The sequence below is a fragment of the Xenopus laevis genome, chromosome 3L (genome assembly GCF_017654675.1).
Source record: "Xenopus laevis strain J_2021 chromosome 3L, Xenopus_laevis_v10.1, whole genome shotgun sequence".
Classification (NCBI taxonomy): domain Eukaryota; kingdom Metazoa; phylum Chordata; class Amphibia; order Anura; family Pipidae; genus Xenopus; species Xenopus laevis.
In genome coordinates this window covers 64,706,677-64,720,445 of record NC_054375.1, presented here as the reverse complement: position 1 = coordinate 64,720,445, position 13,769 = coordinate 64,706,677, and the positions used below count along the sequence as shown (strand labels likewise).

The following is a 13,769-nucleotide window of genomic DNA, read 5'->3' as shown; positions in this document are numbered from 1 at the left end:
GAACTCACTGATCACAGCATACAAGTCTAGACTCCTGGCGTTTAAATTCTCAGGAGAGACATTATTTGTCCCTGACCTTAAGAAGATTATCTCTGACTATCTCTGAAGCTGGCAGCAGCAGCAAAGAAGGCAGACTACTCAGGTGGTCAGAGCAGTCAGATTCTACTTACACAGATCAGCTACTTACAGACAATCTGAAACAATTTTCGTAAATTACGGTCAGCATAAATAAATGGTCAATAAATGGACAATAGCGAGGTCAGCATTATTAACCAAAGATAGTAGGCCCAAGCCCCTAGTCACAGCCCACTCTTATCAGAGCAGCCAGTGCTTTGCTGTCTCCACTTATACTTGTCAGCTAAGCTGAAGGAAGAACTGGAGCCAAAGGAATGTGAGGAGGCAGGACCAGATTTATGATGTGGGCACCCCAGCGCTAGATGGCCCAGTAATCGCTCCGCACCCCTCCCCCCCATATGCATGGGCTTCTGTGGGAGCACTGGGTGCAGATCAATAATTTCTTTGTCCTTCTTCCAAAGGTGAAGGATACCTTAACACTGCACTGTCTGTACTGACCGTCTCGACCTATGAAAAAAGGACTTTTAATTGGCACTTAACACGTGTCATTTGAAATGTGTAATTGTTGATTTCCCAAAGGCAACAAAACATGAATGGGACCTCGCCAAACAAGCTGATTTTTTTTATTGTATGGTCAACTTAAAGCTTATTGGAGCACAAGGCTAAAGGGACTATGGGAAGTAAAAAAAGATGGCTTGCCTCATGCCAATTTTGAAAATATATTTTAAAAAAAACCCTCTATTTTCACTGTTGTGAAATTAATATGAGTTCCTGATTCTGGTTGAGAGGCGTTTTGAAGAAACCCTTGTTTCCCCAGGACAGTATCCCTTTAAAATGAACTTTTCCTTTTTAAAATATTAATACATCAGTGTTCATTAATGTTGTAACATTTTTTTTAGCAATAAATGTAACACATTGAATTGTTGTTTCATAAATCTGTTCAATACGCTTTGTTTCTGTTAAAGGGCTAGTAAACCTGTTTTCTATATGACCCTATTTGCTACTACTTTTTGACTATTTTAATGAAGAAATATATGTTTTTTCTTGTATTTGCACAACATTTAAACCATTCTGCACTTTCTAGTCACTAGAGCAATAGTTAGTTAAACAAATTACCAGCCAACAAATAAGCCCTCTATATATCCAGCTGTTTTTTCCTTCTATGCAAAGCCTCTAAGGCTGCAGCTTGGGAAAGGAGGTGATTGTTTATACAGAGCTCATTATCTCAATCAAATTATTCATTACTCATTGGCAGCCACTTAAGATAGCATGTCAATAATTTTTCTTCTTTTGTTGGAATTGAAATACAGGCGCACAAGCAAAATGCGAGACAGCGATGAAGAAAATGAAATCGATGAAGATGATGTAAATGCTAATTCTGTTGGTTGTCTTGGACCATTCAGTGGCTTTCTGGCTCCAGAACTACAGAAATACCAGAAGCAGATCAAAGGTAGTACTGCACAATGAAAAGTTCAGGAAGTCTCTGAAAATTCTGAAAGTTGCTGATCTTGTATCATTTTATTTGCATTTAATTGTTACTTAATTACCTCCCTTCAGATCATAAAGAAGATCAGAGCCTGAAAGCTAGCAATATTGCTGAACTGAGTCCAGGAGCAATTGATTCCTGCCGGAGTGAATATCACGCAGTGTTTAATAGCATGATGATGGAGCGCATGACCACCGATATCAATGCCCTTAAGCAGCAGTATTCCAGGATTAAGAAAAGACAACTTCAGCAAATTAACCAAGTGTACATTGCAGCAGGTAATACACAAATGCAAACTATTAGGGTAAGGGCACACCTGGAGATTCGGGGAGATTTAGTTGCCTCTTCTTTGGGGCAACTAATCTCCCGAATGGCTTCCCCCTGTCTTCCGCCTGGTAGAATGCGAAATCGTCTGTGGCATGGCATTTACGGCGCTTAGTTTTCCAAAGTCACCCGAAGTTGCCTCACAAGGAAACTTCACGTGACTTCAGAAATCGAAGCGCTGCGAGTGCATTGCCAGAGGCGATTTTTCGTTTTAGGGGAGATTTTCGCCCTGAAGAAGAGGCGATTAGTTGCCAGGCAACTAAATTTCCCCAAATCTGCCCGTATGCCCCTACCCTTAGGGCAGAGAACACATGGGCAGATTCGGGGAGATTAGTCACCCAGCAACAAATCTCCTCTTGCCTTCATACCGGCTAGAATGAAAATTGCCGGTAGGATGGCACTTGGAGCTCTTAGTTTCCGAAGTTGCCCGAAGGAAACTTCAGAGATTAGTCTCCCCGAAGAAGAGGAGATTTGTCACCGGGGCGACTAATCTCCCCGAATCTGACCATGTGTCCCTGCCCATAAAGCAGTGACACAATTTCTTTTTTTATTTGTGTATTCCTTTTTACTAAAATGTGCTACTGAGTGAATAGAAACAAATATAAGCAATATCTAAAGGACAAATAGGCACGTAACTAAGAGAGTATGAAAAAACATTATCCGAAACACATTTCAGATAAAACCACTAGATTTGCTGTTAATGTTTGTTTTCATCTAATCAGGGCATGAAGAAGAAAAAGCCCCTGGGATCCCATTAGATCCCAGGCATCAGCAGAATACTGGTATTCACTTTGTTATTATTTATTTATATGTTGGGGTCTTGACTCTCTGTCTGTATATAACATACTAACTTATCCTTTCTCCTGGAGTACCTTGAGCTCTCAACACTGAGCTGTCTCCTAAGGATTAGCAAGCATACCATTTCTAATAAAATCAGCAATTAAATTTCTAATTTCTGTGGTGGTGGCGGCGTTCATAATTTGGATTAATGTACTACAACAATTAGTATGTTTGAAAACGTGTATAAATCAAGTGTTCTGATGGTTATTTCTAAGCATTTGCCAAAAATAATATTTATTTGAAATCCATCAGTTGTGCCATATTGACAGGCATTACATTGCTCTAATGAATTTTTGTTGTTGTTGTTAATTTCAGACAAAGGTCCTGTGAGCTGTATTCTGCCATCTCAGGTTAATCAGTCTCCGGTCATTAATCATTTATTACTTGGTAAGAAACTGAAGCAAGTAAATAGGTCTAAAAATGTTGTCCATTTGCCAGCATCCAAATCATCCCTCCTGGCCAATGAAGAAACCAAAGCTAAACAGAACTCTCCCTGGCGTACCCATATAAGAGTTCATCGAAAAAACATTGCAAGGGCCAAAGGAGAGCTTGCCCATGGGGACACCATAGGACTTATAGAGGAGCAGAACGAGGTCCCCAAAGATCAAACAGATACCTCAAAAGAAACTGAGGAAATTGCACAGCCTCCTTGCTCCTTGGCAGGGGAAGAAACAGGCTTGGACAGAACTGTTATGAAGGTTGATGGCCGCTCTCCAGAGCCTGTTTACCAGGATGAAAATGCAAATGTAACTGTTGTGCAGAGCAAGCTAGAGGCTCTGGAGCTGAGCCCAGATGCTAAAACAGAAGTCAGTTTAGAAATGAGTCAGACATTCCAGGAGTCGCAATCTGATTCCCATAGTTCCTCTAGTGAAAGTGAATCTTTAAAGAAATCTCCCAAGGCGCAAGTATTTAGCCCTTTCCCAAGTGTCAAACCACTTCGAAAATCTGCCACAGCCAGAAATTTGGGTTTGTATGGGCCAAACAGTAGAACACCAACTGTACACTTCCCACATATGAGCAAAACCTTCAACAAAGCTGCAAATGGTACCACTGGCAGCAAGAAGCGATAACATGCTGTTAGTTTTCTATGCTTATCAGAGACATTGTTCTTTTCCTTCATAGGCCTGAAGCCTTTGTTCTTTCATCCATTTCATGGCAACGTGGCTAAGTTTGGTGTTTTTGGTGGTGCAGAGTTGTGGTTCTTTGTAATCCACCTATGGGATATGGGACTTGTAGGTGGCATTTAATATAGGTTGCATCTCTGAAAGATAATTGTTGAACTATGCATCATTTGGAAAATATTTTTCTCAAAAATACAGTACATGTGTATCATGTATATTAATGGGTGGAAATTGACACTCTTTTCTGAGTGTGGTACGGTCCATTCACTATTTATGGCACATTTCAACTTTAAAATGGACTTTATTAAGATTTTTCAAATGTATGTACATGTTATAGGAGTGCTTGCTGCAGAAACTGCTTGCTATCGTATCAGACAACATGCTAGAGCACAACAGTGTATGGCATGAGAGGCCTGAAAGTTATCTCTGTGGCCAGTAAAAATTTCAGTTCTTATAGACTAGTAAACTGCATTTCATCTGGCTTTGTTACATATACACATCCTGCATGTGTATATATATATATATATATATATATATATATATATATATATATATATATATATATATATATATATATATATATATATATATATATATATATATATATATATATATATATATACATGCACAACATTGCTAGGCTTTGCTATCTAGGGATAACATTGATCAATTGTATCTGAAAATCATGCTCGTTGTCATAAATTTGCTGTATATGCACACACATTCACACACATTTTCTGTATTTGTTTTACCATGAACCTATTACGGAAATAGAAAGTAATTAACATTTTTGGAAACCTGTATTTCTGAGGATTTTTCCCAGAGGCAAATATGATATAATATTACAATATTGCACTTTGATTGAACAGTAAAATATTCTTGTTGTTATTATATTACATGCTATTTCATTTACAGTGATGCAGAATTAAGATGGTCATGTCCTTTGATTATGTAATGATGAGTTTTGGAAGACTATATTGAGATGTTTCCTGGGACATGATGTGCATTGTCATGTGTCTTTAACCTCACTGAGCTTGGAACGTGCCATTATTTATTTCAGGTTTCAGAAGGTAGGGTTGTACACTGCTGCATATGGGAATGCTTGCCTCAGTTATGCATGCATTATTTTGCATCTTGTGCTCCTGTGGTCAGACATATTATTGGAAAGAGTCTTCTAGAATACAGATATGTTCTTGGTAATCTTGAGTCTATGTTCACTTAAAAACTCTGCGGGTGGAATTTCATTACCTGGAAAACGTCATCTGTCTCCACCACTGTGTTTCCTCCGTCCTCTCATAGTCACAGTGCCAAAATGCATGGTGGAAACTAAACATGGTGATCTGTGTCACAGCTTATGTTTTTGTCTGGCCTGTCCAAGCACTTGGTAATAAAGTACCTAAGCATCTTTGTTTCTGGTGTTATTTTTAACCCTCTGTAAACTTTAAACCTTCAAAGACTTTAGGAATAGTAACAAGAAAAATACAAGAAAATAAAAATACTGATTACACCTATGCAGTTTGTCACTGTATGTTACACACAAAACCAAAACTCTACTTCCTTCCTCAGTATAAATGTAAACTTTTGAAGATAACTATTGATAATACAATCAGCTTTTGTATTTTTGTATGGGAATAAAAACAGACTCCAAAAACTTGTATTAAACACAAAAAAACCCTTCCACTACTCCTACAGACAGCGACAGGAACAAATACAGTATTAAAGTTGAAAGTTTCTGAAATCTATGTCTTTTAAAAAGGCTGTAGAACAGGGAAGTAAATAATAGCATCCCTTTAATAAGGAAATACCGGTATTGTTCCCAGGCTGAAGGAACATACCCAAAGTATTGCGGATCCTAAATATGCCAGTTTTGTTAAAAACATAATGTCCCAAGGATCCCGGTCAGTCATTTCTTCATCATCATCACAGATGTCTTTTCCAGCTGTGGAGGCATCTTCTGAGAAAGAACAGTACATACATCAGTCAAGCAGCTTTAAAGGAAGCCATCATAATCCTCTTATGAACCAAACTGAATGTCCCTTAACTTAGCATTTATATCATAGGCCAAGACAATTGGGAGGCAGATCTTGCCAAACATTGTGGACTTTTATGATACAGCTTTTTATGTCTGGGTGACTGTTCCCCTTTAAGAAGAGCGTTACACTCATGACCAGAACAGGACTGTATAGGCACCACAATTTCAAGATATTGTCCCTGGTAAAACTGATGGTAAATCAAAGGGTTTTTTCTTCCAAAACCATATAGAGCACTCCTTGGCCTTCACACAAAAAAATCTATAGACTAGACAAAAAGATCTGGTGTCGTCACTATATATTTATATAACATCTTCTGCATAAGTGAAAACCTGAGGCAAATTTGTCTCATGATTAAAAAAAAACCCCATAAATATTAAAACACAGGTGCAGTAAAACAATCCATTTCAAAAGGAAAACACACAACCCACAGCATTAAGCTGATAATGCCAATTCAGAAGGGATAACATTTCTTCTAGACTCCAAAATTTGAATTAGATCACTACTGATATGCAAATGATTCCTGCTACAGCATCCAACCTTGGTTTAAACCACGCCAACAAATCGGTTATTACACATTTATATCCGTGTATAATGATTTTGTGTTTCTGGGCCACGCAAGTATAACACACAAGATAAATGTATAATCTAATCAGGGCTGGTCATAAGGTAAAATGATGTAATACTTTTACCTACTTGCACAAGACAGTAGGTACCCATCAATAACTGAAACAGCAACATGCAGTGATGGGTTCTGAATTTTATTTCAGCCAGGGTGCTATCTGCAAGGAGTTTGTATGCTCTCCCTGCGTCTGCGTGGGTTTTTTCAGGTGATCCGGTTTCCTATAATACGCTAAAGACATACAGGCAGGTTATTTGGCTCCAGATATAATTATAACCCTACTGTGTGTGATAGACACTTTAGACTCTAAGCTCCACTGTGGCAAGGACTGATGGGAATGTTGTAAAATCTCTGTGAAACACTGCAGAAATGTGTCGGCGATACATTAATACCAGGATATAAAAATTCAATGTTTTATAAACAATGAACAAATACCTATTACATTTACGGTAATTGGAATTTTAAATTTTTCCTTGTATACACAGAAGGCTAATGGACAGACATGAGCCTATTTCTATTGGCACATTGTGGTCGGTCATACGACAAATTATGTTGCTAAATTGCCTTTCAAGTTTGGAACACCAGAGGTCACCGTTGTGTCATTTTTACAGATAACGTGGTGATTTCACCCAGCTTGAATGAATATTTAATATTTCTAAGACCATGTAAATTGAATTCTAAAAGGTTTGAAAATGATTTCAGTTTGAGTCTTGCCAGGCCACTATTAGTATTACTTCAAATTATCTTAAACTACTTTTAACTTTGCTCAATGAAAATATTCCCCATCTGCTCCTCCTTCTTAAAATTGTTTTGGGAATCTGAGCATTTCTTAAAATGACAGTGCCTTTGAAGTACCTTTCCATGCTTGGAAACATATAACCTTTAGTATAAATGTTGACATTCAGATAATCAGATGCTTTGATCCATGAGTATTGCATGTTTTGTTTTCAGTTTGAGGTCTGGGATTATTATGTGCATAGATAATTCCCACTTGTGTTACTCTGGACTGGAATGTCTGGGAATAGGTTGGTGAGAATGATTATACCCCATCTGCTGTACAATTGTGACTCTGCCAAAATGTGATATGCCATCTGGAACTTCTCTATCTACTAAAAGGTCTTAGTTCTTAGTGTTAAAATGCCCCAGCATGTATGTATACAAAAACCACTTTGAGTAGATTAGGAAGAAGCTAGTTATTTTGCATGTGCCTCCATATGTATTTATGCACACGTTTGATGTATACATTGTAAGGGAGCAATATTTGCATAGTTGGAATGCAGTAAGGTCAAAAATGGCCAAATTGCCCTACCAAATCTTTGAAGAATTAATTTTGCCATCACCACTTTTTACATTGACCAATATGATACATGGCAAGTTTCAAGGCTTATTGATGAGTAACATATGAGATTAAGCCAAATTCTGTATGCCAGCAATGGGATAAATATTTTTTGGAAAATATTGAAATATTAAGTGGTAGCAAATCTTCATTATCTCCATTATATAAACCACTGGATAGAAAAAATACAGGTGGTCATTTTATTCTAGAGCATAGTCACATATCTGTTGGCAGTCTGCAACCAATGTGTGTTTTCCAACAAACAAAACACCTGGAGATCATCCCTTAAAATGAATAAGAGCCTCTATAAAAATTAATGTAAATATGCATAAAATGCTTCCTTAAATGAGGAGTGGATGTTCTGCTGAATTTTCCATATCATTGTACTTCGCCTTAACAACAGTGGGGAAGAAAATGTAGGAAGGCGTCTGATTGGAAAGGAAATTAATTCCCCTGTTTCATCTGCCCTGCTGCAATCCTAAATCACTGCAGTAGTTGAAAGATAGAAGGAAACTTTATGGGCATTTAATCAGTATGCCGGTGAATCTCCTCCACGTTTAAAGTGAACCTGTCCCCCAGAAACAAAAATCTGTATGATAAAAGCGCTTTTCAAATTAAACCTGAAATCCAATTTCTATTTTTTATTAAAGCATTCATAGCTGTTGTATGCTCATTTAAAAATATCAGCTGTCAATCAAATATTAAATTATCCCAACTGTCCCACTTTTGACAGCTCAACCTGCAGTCCCACGTCCCGTTTTTGACAGCCCAACCTGCAGTCCCATGTTTGTACTGGAAAGACCCGATTTTCTCTGCACTAAACAGCTAAAAAACAGATACAGTGTTTTTAACTTAATAGGCTTTTGACAGAGAGACCAGAAAAGCCACGAGGTGCAGATAAGATCATTTTTAACAATTTGAGATAAGCAAATAAGTAATTGTAACAATTTAGATAACAGGTCTCTTGGGAGAAGTTAGACTCACGGCTTAAAGGGCAATTCACCTTCATTAACTGTAATAACTGGAAAAAAAATACAGAAATGTGTTCAAACTTTCATAACCTGCCAAATTTTGTAAAATGAACCTGGTTATTAGGGGGCGTGGTCACAAAAAATGGGCATGGTCAAAAAATTTTCCCTGCACTTTGCGAGCCAACTTTTTTTTGTCCCTCTTTCTATTCCCTAAATTATGTCAAGCTTTAGTTTCATGTGCATGTCCATGCAGGGAAGCATGGCAGTTGCCTACAGATATTGCAATGGCTTCTTATCCCGATGATCACTTGCAGGCAGTATCCTAAGTCTCCAGGACTTCAGCAGAGAGTTAGTGGTGAAAGTAACCAGTTATGAAGCTGCTTGGAATGATTTGTGTAATGACCTAATTGGAAGCAATAAAGCTGATAAATATATTTTGTTCTTATATTGTAAGCATGATACAATGGCTATACCGGTAAGTTGTTTACAATGCTATATTCACCCTAACATTTTTATAGGGGATTTTTTTTACCACCTTTACATTTAGGAGACATGGTAGCATGATATGGGTGTATTTCTGAAGGCATCTTTCTGCTGGCTATTTGGCAAACCTGGGAACCCTGTGTTGGCGGGAGAGAGTGGAAAACGTAGTAAATTGCATGTTATTTCTACTTAATGGGAGTTACGATTCAGGGAATCTCACATATATCTCATATATATATATATATATATATATATATATATAAAAGCAGGATATTGGTCACATGGGGCATATCAAACAAAAGAGATTAGAGTAGTGTGACCAATAGAATCACTCCACTACCAGTGACACTAACTGGTGACATCATAACCAGTGGGATAAAAGTTTTAAAGGAAGAGTTCAGTATAAAAGTAAAAACTAGGTAACTAGATAGGATGTGCAAAATAAAAAAAAAAATAGTCAAAAATGTAATGTATAAATGCTGGAGTGACTGGATGTCTAACATCATAGCTAGAACACTACTTTCTGCTTTTCAGTTCTCTTGGTTTCCACTTCTGACCAAGCAGTAATCAATCAGTGACTTGAGGGGGCCACATGGCTCATATCTGTTGCTTTTGAATCTGAGCTAAATGCTGAGGATCAATTGCAAACTCACTGAACAGTTATGTCCCATGTGGGCCCCCCTTCAAGTCGATGACTGGCTCACAGAGAGCTGAAAAGCAGGAAGTAGTGTTATGGCTATTATGTTAGACATCCAGTCACTCCAGCCTTTATATATTACATTTTTTGCCTAACTAACTATATTAGAAACTGTTCCTTTCAGCATGGATGGGATAACCTTGGGACAAGTCCTGTCTCAAAAGCTGTAGGGCTGCCTCGTATGGGTTAAAGTGTGCTATGCCCCCCTATACAATCAAGGTCTGCAAGCTGAGTCCTGTCCAAGCTTTGACCATTTCCAGGTTAGACAAGGCTCTTTTCTCCACACTACATACCTGTTCTATATGAAGGGCATTTTTGGAGCTAGTTTTTTAATAAATTAAGCTGATTCCTGAAACTGGAGTATGTTTGTCACAATTTCCCGATAATGCATCGAATACTCAAGAAACCAACAATGCTGTTGCCCAGTGTGTATTGTTTTAAATAGCACTTATTCATTCTTGGCTTTTTCTCTGTTATGATAACATAATGCCTTGTAACAGATGTCAACGAATTCTGCATTAATCTTTGTTTATAGCAAAGCAGTTGTGCTGCTTTTTTTTTTAGTGTTTAACCCGTTACCTCCCAGGGCTCTTTGATCTAGCCTGACAACATGTTACGAGGCATAGATCAAAGAATAACCAGGAAGCCAACATTCTAGAATATCTAGAATTTAAAGGGTGTGGATAAATGTGTTTTCAGTGATTTTTGTATTTGGAGCGCCAAATTATGGAAAGACGACTTTGTAGACATACCTTTAGTAACCTAAATTTTCTATAAAAACTGGAAAAGCGAGAATGACGATGTCCAACAAAGCATCACCAAACTGTAGCTCTGAACACACAGAGAGTCGTGCCTTCACAAACACTCCTTAGCTAAAGAAGAGCAGGATCCAAAAAGCAGCCCCCCCCCAATGTAATACATACTGTAAACTATGTCAGTGATGTGGAGTTATTTTTCTACAGTGGCTGAAACTTTCCTCGAATGTAATCTCATCTCCTCTGATCACATCCAGCAGCAGGCGCACATCTGGGCACATGATGTATTCCTCATTGAAGTGAGGTGCACCTGAACTGAGCTAGTTCTTTTCCAGTGGAGTTTCCCATTGATGTTTTACTGGAATTTGAACAATTTAAGATTCCTGGCAAGTCTTCACAAAAATGAGGAACCTCCTATTTCTGTCATCATGCCTTATGGCTTTTTCTTATTACGTTATTAATTACCTAATTATTACAGAACTTTTCCATATATATTCATACTTCACACAATAATCTTTCAGTCTCTTGAACTGAACAGGTGGAAAAGACATGAGATCCAACAATGTCCTGCTGAAGATGATATAATTCAACACAAAGAACTTCTTCATCGCTACTTGCTCCTTAATCACCCTAGTCTTCAGATCATTGTATCAGAGCTCTCATGTCTTCTTCAGTAACCATAATATATACAGTATAATGATTAACTGCATTAATTATATAGAGTTAATGTCATTAATAATCCCTTTGATTTTAGGAAAATCATTTACTGTACAGTAATGATGAACCATTACAGAGACCATGCTCATCGTAATGTTGTGTAAGAGGAATGAATTGGTACACAAAATTACGGCAAGGGCAGGGCAATAACTGAGGCGTGGCACACAACAGCATATGCACTTGATGCCAGGAATTAGTAGAACGTCAAGGACTGTTCCGTTAATAAGAATGCATTCTGTTCAGTGACAACAGCACCTTGTTTTCCATTTGTATTTCTTTTGTATTTGTCTGCTCTGCTACAGTACTATACATGGTTATTGTAGGCCAAAAATATTTGGCTAAGTGGGGAAGTTTGTCTACTAGATTATATTTCAGGTTCTTACTACAAGGGTTCAGTTATTATTGCACTGGATGCAGAGAAGGAGCACCAAGGGACACAATATTGCATGTAGCCAGGGAAATGGCGGTACTCTTCACTAAAGTGCAGTACTGTAGGATACTACACTGACATGTCCTACATGTCAGAATAAAGCCGGTTTGTGTGCTGCCCACTCCCTCTGAATGCAGTGATGTACTCAGAGTGAAGTGCAGCACTTTTCTCTCTATTATTGGAGCGAATAATGCTGCACGACATGGTCTGACCAGGACAGCACCATCCAAAGTACATCAAAAGTGTGGCTTGATAAATCATAGCTACTACATTATGCAATATTCAATATATTGCTCGTGGACACTCTCCATTTTAGTCTTTACTCCAGAAATAAAGAATGAATGAATGAATAAGAACATAACAATGGCTGCTAAAATGGAAAGTCAAATAACTGCTGAACAGAAGGAAGAATGGGAGAGATTTAAAATGTAAAAATGAAGCAATGAATGGAGTATGGGGAAGCAAAAGTGGGTGAGACAGTGTAATGTTTTAGTGAAAAGGATATGACAAGAGAAACTGATAATTAAAGGACTAAGCATTAAAAAACCTGACTGATGTACAAATTGCACTGTTGCAAAGTTCTATAATGTATGAAAATTGCCATGTTTTTTACCCACAATGCAGTCTTTTCCCAGTAATTCCAGTGTCTTTGCAGGTGTCAAATAAAGAGCATGTGCCATAACTAGCAAGGATGCAAATTGGCTTCTGCTTGGGAGAAAGATGTATTTCTTCATTGGCGTTATGTGTGAGCCATAAGGAGTGTGCAGTGGCAGTGAGCCTTTATATCGCTATATCTCAGCAACAATAGGTGCAATATTTGTAGTAACTATCAGGTGCTTGCTGCCAAACAGTAAGTTTGCTACCTACTTGTCAATTGCTCTGGGTTACTAGAAATCGAGCCGTCTTTGCATCTAACATTATATTATACCACAGGGGTCACTTACTGCACTGCAGTTGTAGTAAATATGTACATTTTTCCTATTCATTAATGGTACCTGTATCAACATGTGCTCCTTGCACTCCTGCATAGTTGCGCTTAGCACCGCTGCCATCTTTTATCCGAGTGCTTATTCCTATAATGGTGTAAAGTAAAAGCTACATTTTAATCACAAAGAGAATACTGATTTGTCCAAACTTTATTCATGTCAATTTAATTGTGCATCTAATATTGTTTTGCACAGGCTCTTCATACATAAATGTATATATATAGTCCACAATGGAACTTACAACCATAAGTTAAATCCAAGCCTGGGCGCCAGTCCGTATTTAATAAATAGTATACATCCAATGGTGACAGCACTCCGAGTTAAATAATTAAGAAAACAAAAGAGAATAAACTATAGCAGGTTTATTATATCGAACGTTTCGGTTCTATCTCAGAACCTTCATCAGGGAAGGAAAATTAACAGTGCACAGAAAATGGCGATCTTAACATGCAAGTTTGGCGCCAAAACTGGTTGCTAGGGAGTCTTAGCAACCAGTGTGAGTATAAGTCCTGGCAGTAAGAAACATGGACCCCTGGAACCGCAATGTAAACTCACCCGTCCGACATATTGCAGAGGTGAACTGGAACTTACACAGGAACTGGGCAGATCAGCGTGCAGGCATGTAGTCGCGTTGCCTTTTTATTGGGCCCGTGTTCCACACCTTTTTCCCTCACTCACACTGGTTGCTAAGACTCCCTAGCAACCAGTTTTGGCCAGATTTTCTGGAACTGCCCACATATATATATATCTATCTATACATGTATATATATATATATATATATATATATATACACATATATATATATATATATATATATATATATATATACACACACATATATATATATATATATATATACACAAATATATCTATATATATATATACACACATATAT

At 37.8% G+C, this 13,769-nt stretch overlaps 1 protein-coding gene and 1 long non-coding RNA gene across 8 annotated transcripts in view; one reads left to right on the top strand and one right to left on the bottom strand.

The window, feature by feature from the left end:
* tbc1d30.L (TBC1 domain family member 30 L homeolog) overlaps positions 1-5,254 on the top strand; it is a 39,674-nt gene extending 34,420 nt beyond the window's left edge. For 2 of the 7 annotated variants that reach the window (XM_041584814.1, XM_041584817.1), the window contains exons 10-13: positions 1,386-1,525; positions 1,633-1,839; positions 2,608-2,667; positions 3,041-4,393. In XM_041584814.1, the coding sequence (XP_041440748.1) occupies positions 1,386-1,525; positions 1,633-1,839; positions 2,608-2,667; positions 3,041-3,795 (1,162 nt within the window). In that variant the 3' untranslated portion in view covers positions 3,796-4,393. 7 annotated transcript variants of the gene reach the window in all.
* A 365-nt stretch (positions 5,255-5,619) lies between these two features.
* Positions 5,620-12,962, bottom strand: LOC108711080. The gene is made up of 2 exons (XR_001934849.2): positions 12,883-12,962; positions 5,620-5,800 (listed from the first exon to the last, which is right to left on the bottom strand). It is a non-coding gene; the product is annotated as an uncharacterized LOC108711080 (long non-coding RNA).
* Between the last annotated feature and the right edge of the window lie 807 nt (positions 12,963-13,769).